General features: G+C 42.2%; 1 protein-coding gene across 1 annotated transcript in view; it reads right to left on the reverse strand.

The window, feature by feature from the left end:
* Positions 1–1,138: 1,138 nt before the first annotated feature.
* Positions 1,139–8,662, reverse strand: part of LOC102297954 (fibulin-7) — an 11,397-nt gene continuing 3,873 nt past the window's right edge. The window contains exons 3-8 of the mRNA XM_005915432.3: positions 8,008–8,184; positions 6,176–6,301; positions 5,924–6,061; positions 5,319–5,456; positions 4,781–4,919; positions 1,139–2,274 (exon numbers count right to left, since the gene is read on the reverse strand). Of these exons, the coding sequence (XP_005915494.1) occupies positions 1,902–2,274; positions 4,781–4,919; positions 5,319–5,456; positions 5,924–6,061; positions 6,176–6,301; positions 8,008–8,184 (1,091 nt within the window). The 3' untranslated portion in view covers positions 1,139–1,901. The remainder of the gene's footprint in view (positions 2,275–4,780; positions 4,920–5,318; positions 5,457–5,923; positions 6,062–6,175; positions 6,302–8,007; positions 8,185–8,662) is intronic.

Below are 8,662 nucleotides of genomic sequence, written 5' to 3' on the forward strand. Positions count from 1 at the left end.
ATCATTTACAGAGATGACTGCTAGTAAAGTGGTCATTGCGAGAATTAATTTTATTTATATAGTGCCAATTCACAGCAACAGTTGCTTCAAGGCACTTTGTATTGGAAGTTAAAGACCCTACAGTAATGCAGAGAAAACCCTAACAATCAGATGACCCAAGTGCTTTGCTGACAGTGAGAAGGAAAAACGTCCTTTTATCAGGAAGAAACCTGCAGCAGAACGAGGCTCAGGGAGTGTCTGCAATCTGCTGTGACTAGTTAGGGGTGATGGGAGGAAGAACCAAAGAGAACTAAAGTCAACCTTTTTTTTCTGTGACTATATGAATGAACTCTCCATTCTGTCTGCCCCGGGGACCGTCCCCTTCTGTACATTTTTGATATTACTCTCCTGAAAATGGCTTGTAGCTCAGTGCTCTCCAGCTGTCTCTGGCAATATCCCTCTGCCGGAGAATGGATGAAATGTATAAACATCAAACAGCCTGAGCTCCACACTGAAACAAAGGCTGCAATGTAAGAGCTCCTGGTACATTACCAAAGGAAATTACGCCAGCTATTAAGGCGCATTGTCATTTTCAAAGCAGTGCGTATCATTGAGGCATGTGTTTTGAGTCTCACTATCCACTCCTGCCTCGAAGCATGTAGCCTAGCTCTTTTTGGCTCCTTTTATTGCGATGTAAACCCCCTGGATGCAGACATAAGAGGAGGACAGGAGAAGTTAAGAGAACACATGTGGTAAGCATTAATCTTTTTTGTTTTGCTTTTCCTTTATCAAATAGACACACTGAGATGCATTTTGAAGATGTGACAGTTGCTGTTGCTTCTACTAAAGTCAAATAAAAACACTATGAGACTTCCTTTGTTTCTAAGACATGTTGGAAATACTTGTATGATGTGTACTGCCTGTGAACTTCTGCTCCGGGGGTTATGTTATTGAACACACATTCTTCTTCTCGAATCTTTCATCTCTTCATTCAGAAAGCGTTTTATAGCCATCCAAGCTTCATTTTTCAGCTATGTATGGGTTTGCCTTTCAGTGATTAAAATCCCCCCACAATGGTTGTTGAATGAAAACAAGCACATTTGCAAAGCCATTTAAAAGCACTCTGCTCAGGATCAAGCGAGGTAGTCCTAACAAATACTGAAAAGTTGGACTGATTTTATTGCAGTTATGCCGAGGCAATTAAAATTCCAGATAAACTATGTATTACATTGGCAAGGTTGACAAATCATCATTGTTTTGGAGTATAATGAGAATACCTCTGGGTAACATACAGGTTATGAGAAACAGGGGAAACAGACCAGGTACAGCACTGCAGCTACTGCTTAAAAATCTCCCTTAGTATTACAAAAGGTAAACAAAGCAAGCTAGTAAAAAAAACCCCAATATACAGTATATGATTGAAGATAAACATGTGGCATACTGTTTCCTATATTGTAAAAAAAAACTCAAAAAAACAGCAACAATTATCGCCAATAAATTAGAGCCACAGGAGCACTAATGTCAAAAAGGGATTTATCATCAGTTAAGCAAAGGCAGTGCATTAAATCTGCGGCCTGAGCTACACAAACATTAACTATAGTGGCCATACAGAAAGCAACAGCAATGACAGCTATGGATCCCTCATTCTGCATTCATTATGCTGTTATTTAGATCTTATAAATGTAAATGCACTGAGCCAAGTATTGTCAATCATAGGCATACTGATACTATCTAAAGATGCAGCTACATTATAATTCTCCATTAATTTTTGGATTTATAAAATAGAGATTAAAAATCAGCTTTGTCGCCTTCTCACTCTTTTGGTAATTTTGGCTGTGACTGCTAATTCAGACAAACTGATTTCTGAAATAGGTTGAAGTAAACTTCCTACAGTTTTCAGTCTCTTTATCTTCCTCCTTTGCTCAGAAATTGTAAGGTGAAACCAGAATGTGGACCTGGGCCACATGCTTGGCCTGAAAGGTGCGGTCGCTGTACTCAGACATGTCCACGTCAACGCTGATCTCCTGTGGCCCGCGCAGCTGCTGGACCAGTATCAGCTCACCAGTCTGTCTGTCTGAGCGCTGCATAACAAAGATACTGCGTGAGTTTCCGCCCACTATGCCGAAACGCAGGCTGTCCGGGCCGGCGCGGCCGGGGACGGCAGCGGTCGCCATGCGGAAAAGCGTGGCGGGAGTCTTCAGGTTGGAGGGCAGAGACAGGTAGTGAAAGGACACAGTCTTGGGGGCCAGGTGGCAGGAACGGCTGTCCATGGGGCAGGGGTTTCTCTCACACTGACTGCAGGAAGGAAATACAGTAAATATTAAGAATTACTGGGCAAAGTGCTTTGGAGAAGTGAAACACACACATACATATACTCATTTCAATGTTTTTCTCTAGACATTGGCTGCATGTTTACTCCATTTCAGTCCAGTCCTTGTACCTGACGAAGCATAAAAAGGCTCCTAACTCCCAACTAAGTGTTGTGTCTACACATAACAGGCAACTTAGCAAAGAGACCATTTTAAATCTTTAGCTGCCCTGTCACCCTAGCAGCCTGTCACAAACCATTTCTTTAGCTGCATCTCCAAATTATGCCAAAGATAACGCAGTCTGGCAGGCATAACATAGTATTTTTGCACCAGCTAGGTGATTCCCAAAGAGCTGAAGTTTTGGCATATCTCAGCATGGTTCTTAAAGAGTTCTTAAAAAATCTGAGGAAAATGGACAAGAAGGGACAGAGCTTAAAAACCTAGATTTACAGTATATGAAAGCTGGTTCCTTAAGAAATAGGAAAAAAATCCAACAAAGACCTGACACGAGATCTGAGAAATGTATCTGGACTTTCAGTTTATTGAGATTATTGTATTTTCCAACATTTTGTTATATTATCTAAAAATTTCCAGAAGCTGTCTTATCAGTTGTTGGAGCTATGAGTGTCTATTTCCGCTATTCATTGCGCTGTGGGACCTAGCAACAATAACGTGGATTTAATATGCACGCTAACATCTGCACTTACACTGAATTCAATCTTTCATGAACCTAAAATGTGGTGAACATGAGCACGTAGAAGGAACTGGGTCACAGCTACGCTCTCACTCGAATCTTTTCTTTTCTCTCTTGTTACAAGTATTTTCCTCAAACATTTCTCCTTCAGGTTTGCTGGCACCAGAGCACTATTTCACCACACTGATGGTTCAGTAGAAGCAAACAGAGCTTTGTTTCACGCACTTAAATGAAGCAGCTTGCTGATGGCTGGCAAATAAAACATATTGACATCCTACGTGGCTCCAAAGAAATAGGGAAAAAAATGGTGCGGTTCTGCTGAGTGTGCATTTTCTATGTCACGAGGGAATTTATCACTCGCAAAAAGTAGTACGTGGGAAAACAAGTGCATTATTACAGCAGTAAATCCTTTCACCAGATTATTGAAACCAGAGACAAGAATAAAAGATGGATGTCTCCAGGTCTGAAAAGTGAAATCCAGTGTGTGGAAGTGCATTAAACGTGCTTCTTTTTAATGGCCACCAGGGCGATGACTCATTTGGTTGCAAAAGTAAGCATGGTTTCAAATTAAAAGAATATAATACGCTTTTCATTTATTAACTCAGTAACCATTTTTCCTGATGGTCTCAATTACTATTTTCACATCTTATTTAACCCAGTCTTCTGGTTATTTGGGAAACTTTGGTCTCATTTAGAGTAAAATAAGTAAAATGTAATGGACACAACCCTTCCATATGAGTGTACAGTATCCTTCAGTACTCAGCCAGATCCACCCTTAGAATTTAAAGCCCTTAAGATCGGCTTTACTAAATGGGGCAAAATAGCATCTGACGCAATCCCCAAATAGCGCTCATAGGTGTGGTTAGTTTTAGGGCTGATCTACAAAAGTTGCCCTGTTCTCTAAACATAGTCAGTACATTTCAATATTGAAAAATAGGTGCGAGAAATAAGAAGCACTTTTTTGTGTTAAATATCGGCCCAATTAGGAGTAGATTATGCCTCACAAAAGTTAGAAAATCAGTTTGTGCCCCTGATTTAAATATTCTCCTTCCTATTTTTTGCACACTGAGTTCCTACCTCTTTACATGAAACCTTGTCGCTGCGCTCTCTTTGTAATCTTTGTAGTTTTTTTATGCCAAAACCTAAGCATTAGTAAATCTGTCTCTAAAAGCCCATATTCCACAGACTGACATCACAGTGGCTATGTGCTTCTTCTCTATACAGTCTATGGATAAAACTGAGTGAATGCATCCAGATGTTTCGCTCACTGGGACTACAGCAAGTACAGAAAGTCAAAGTTGGACCAGGAGGTTGGCTGGTAAACTGTGAACAGGCTTCGTATCCGTCTCACGGGCAGCCTTTAATTCATGTTCCCAAACTGTTTTTTAACTTGGCTGTTAGTGATGTGTCTGTGTTGCCAGACCTCAGCAGTTACCATAGAAATGTAATGTTATTTCTACCAATGGCAAACAGGTCCTGGACTGTATTAAACTCAGAGGCTGTAAGGCATTTCTCAAGTGTAGTTGTCAATAACAGACCCTTTTTTTGTGTATTTTGACATCCTGTTGTGTATGCACGGCTACTGACACACCTAAACAAAGCTACACAAAAGTTTACTTTTGCTATTCTTCCTGTTCAAAAGCCCGTAGTGCTCAACAGTTGGGTCTGATTTAGTTCCCAAGGAGTCATTTAAAAGATGGCTGTTCTCGCTAAGACGTGACAGATGTTTTGTTTTTTTGAACTAGTCACTGAAAAAACAAAGAAGACTAGTGGTTCACATTAGGATGCATCTACTTACAAGGCCGATGTCTTGACGTAGCTGATGTCACCGTGAGAGTGGGGACACTCTGGATTGACGCACTGAAAGCCTCCTCCCATGTTGATACAAGTTGTCCCTCGGCTACAGTTGTGCTGTTGGCTTAAACATTCATCCACATCTGGAGGCCAAAACAGCAAAGGCATGTAAGAATGAGAAGGAGGGAGAGAAGCTTGCCAGGCCGACACCCTGCTTCCTGGTTACCACGGTGTGAGCAGGGGGTGCTCTGCTATTTATTGGGTTTTTTTGTTTTTTTAAAGTTTGACTACCAGAAATGTCCTAAATATCCCTTCTACTGGGAAGGGGTGAGGTCATTTATTCCTTTGGAAAGCACGGTTACCTTCAGGGGTAACAATAAAAGTAGCAACGCAGACAAACAATTCTACAGAAAAACTAAAATCTCTGCTGCTCCGTATCCTTCTAAATCACAGGTATTTCTATCTGAGCTACTTATCCAGTGAGATCTGCAGCCAGGGCCCTGTGAATAAGCCTTTGTCCTGCGTTCCCCCTTGTCACTCACCCTCACAGCTCCGCCCATCTAGAAGCAACTTGTAACCGCTGGGGCAAGCGCAGTGGTACGAGCCTGGGACATTTACACACTCGTGGACGCACAGTTTCCCTCCTTGGTCCAGCCGGTACACTTCACACTCATTTACATCTGTCAATAAACAGAAAATAAATGCATGTACACACTGACTTTAAAACATGCATCATATAACAAGGTGAAAGAAATGTGCCTGCAAAAGTAACTCAGATGGGAGGACCTATTTGGAACATAGGTAACAGTATATTTGATATGGCTCGATGAGGGTAACTAAGACCTAAAGAGATGCTAATCAGCTCGTGACCTCTCAAGAGGATTATTTTGTTTGTCACAGACTGGCTCTACAGATTACTCTCATTTGCAACTGTATTAATCACCAGAGGAGTGAAGGATTCAGGTACTTTGTGGTATTTTCATCAGTAAATTCCATATAACATCTCTTTATGCCCCACGGAGATATCGTAGAGCAGGTCAGCAGCTCAAGGGAACGGCTCTGCGGCTGACCTTACCTCCCTATGAGGTGGAGAAAAGGAGAATTTCCCAACAGGGATCAATTAAGGTAGCACATAATTACAGCTCACCCTGACAGATACTATTGTCAGAGGTGCCACTCATGTGAAAGCCCGCATCGCAGCTGCAGTGCTGGGCTTGGTTCACTTGGGCACAGCGAGGTCTCCGGCTGAACGCTGGATCGTTCATGACACTCCACTCGGGGGGCGCTGCGATAGAAAAAAATAAATTATGAAATCGTAATGCCACCTAGGGTAAAGTCCCGAGTGACATGCTAACACAAACAAACCAAGGGACTCAGACATTCCTTCCATGGTACTGACCTGTCTGCGTTTGGTGCTGGCAGTGGGAGCCACTCCAGTTTTGGGGGCAAGTGCATTTGTACTGGTTGACCCCTTCCACACAGGTACCTCCATTCTGGCAGGGATTACTTGCACATTCACTTACATCTGTGGATATAGGAGAGTATTAAATTAACTACAGTCAACGTGTTGAGAAATGTGCAACGTCTTCACTAGCCTCTGATCATTTTCATGGAGAAAATCCTTTACAAATATTTCCGTGGCGTCATTGAAACATGCCCAAACTGGTACTGCTGCGAATGCCTCTGATTGTGAGTAAGACTATATCAGTGTCAGAAATGGCCATTAATATGAAAATCAAGGGGTGTGATTGGAGCCTGTCCCAGTTGAACATGAGATCAGGTACTGTACTCCCTGGACAGGAAATCATTCTCTTACAAGGCTTACATGGAGAAACATCAATTAAGATTGGCTAATTTTGAACCTAACATGCTTGTCTCTGCACAGAAGTTGGAGTAGAGTAGGAGATGGTGCTAACCCCTGCACCACTGTGCATGCTGAGCTACAAGCTGAGGATGCTTCAAAAACGTCCCAGCAGTTTAAATGTAGTCTTGAACCTGTATGATGTCAAAACAAGTGGATGCGTTACTCTGACTCGGTGTGATGTCAATAAAGTAATAAATACTAAAGGATATTGTGCATATGTTTGACAGAGTTAGCAGGATGGCATTGATTGTGGCGTTGTGACAGCACCACAATTTGCTCTGTCTCTTTAAATTAGGACACAAGTGGAAGATTGGCATGCCGTGCCTTATGAAGTCTAGTTGGCTCCGAAAGTTTTACAGATGTACACATTTTGAAGCAGACTGTGCTCTTTGAACCTCAGCACTGAGGCCACAGTATACAGGATAACAACCAGTTCCTCTAATTTTTATTTGGCTTGCCCAGGAGCAACCACAGGACCGTAACATGAAAAGGCCCACTGCACCGTGCTAGATATTTTTAAACTCTTCTTAACTTTAAAGACTTTCAAACTCTATCAAGATCAATTTTTTGGTATGAGTATTTTTAGCCATCAAATACGCTGGACTGAAAAGCACGAACTGGGATAATACTGTGCAGAGTTGGGCACTCTTGTGTTGTTTTAACCATGAATGTCAATAAACGTACGCACATGTTCAAATGTGCCACTTGGAATTTCTGGAGGAGAGCCACCGGTGCAGGCTGAAAGGGCTATCAAGAGCATGCTTGGCATACTTCTGCGCAATCAGACCATAGTGTGAGTATAATGACTGGACTTAACCCGGTGCAGTGGGGCTACTGTTGAAGAACCGAGGAAACATGAGCGAGGGCTGGGGGTGTCAACTTACAGTAGCCACACCAGTGCTGTCTGGCAATGATGGGTAGAAGCCTGCGGGGAAATGGACCCACAGTGGAATGTAGTACAGGTGTTTTTCTGTGTTCAGAGACATTTAATGCCATTTTAACAAGCGCTTCATTCAGCGTGCCGAGGAGCTCCACACACTCTGAAGAATGGCTCTTTTCTTTGCCTGTTATCTATGTGTACGAGGAACTCCATTGTGCTGTTTGCTTTCTGAGCTGATGTCTTTTTCAGCCAGTCATTCATACAATGCTAAGACAGGGTCACCCTAAATAGATTTTTGTGGACATTTTTGCTCAACAGTGAATAATAAAGAAAATAAAACACAAACGGAAACTGATGTTTTTATATGGAAGAAAGATAAAAACATCCATCCGCGATGGCATTCTGCACCTGAAACTGGTCTAACTGGGAATTTGTGGGTAATAAATATCTTCTAATCTTAAAAGTCTATAGTGAAAGTGAAGCTCACCTTTACAGGTTACGTCGGCGCCGGTCCAGGTGCCATTTTCCCGGCAAACTCGTGTCGCAGAACCCACAAGGTGGTAGCCTGGGAAACAAGTGAAATGGACCTCGTGGCCAACAAAATACTTTGACCCGAACTTGGTTCCATGAGCAGGGGCTTCCAGGGAGGGGCAGGTGGTGGGTGCTGTGGGAGAAAGAAAAAGGGAACAAGAGGAAGGCTTGTCACATGTGGAATAAGCCTTCCAACATCCTCTGGCATTCTCTGCCTGAGGATATACACGTGTCTCTGGGCAGTGCAGAAACTTCATGGGAAAAGATTGTTCAATGCCTCATTTACAGTCATCGGGCAAAGGAACAGCCATTTTTATGAGTCAGAAGTGTACCAGCACTCAGATGTTATGCTATGTATCGTGCTCTGGAAGGTATGATGTATAATACCCTAATAGTATATAATTACATTACATAATCATAGGAATGGATTACATTTTTAACTTTCATGAGATTTATGTTCTTCTTAAAACTTGAGGAATTGTGGGAAAACTGTTTCCTTTTCTTTTTGTTCCTAAACTGAAAACATTTCAGTTTCTAAGTCACACTTGGTCAGACTGAGTTGTGTACAGATAATGATTGTATTATTACAACAGCTAGTCCACCCCCCCCCC

This window comes from Haplochromis burtoni, unplaced genomic scaffold (genome assembly GCF_018398535.1).
Source record: "Haplochromis burtoni strain Fernald_Lab_line unplaced genomic scaffold, NCSU_Asbu1 Contig_12, whole genome shotgun sequence".
NCBI classification, from domain to species: domain Eukaryota; kingdom Metazoa; phylum Chordata; class Actinopteri; order Cichliformes; family Cichlidae; genus Haplochromis; species Haplochromis burtoni.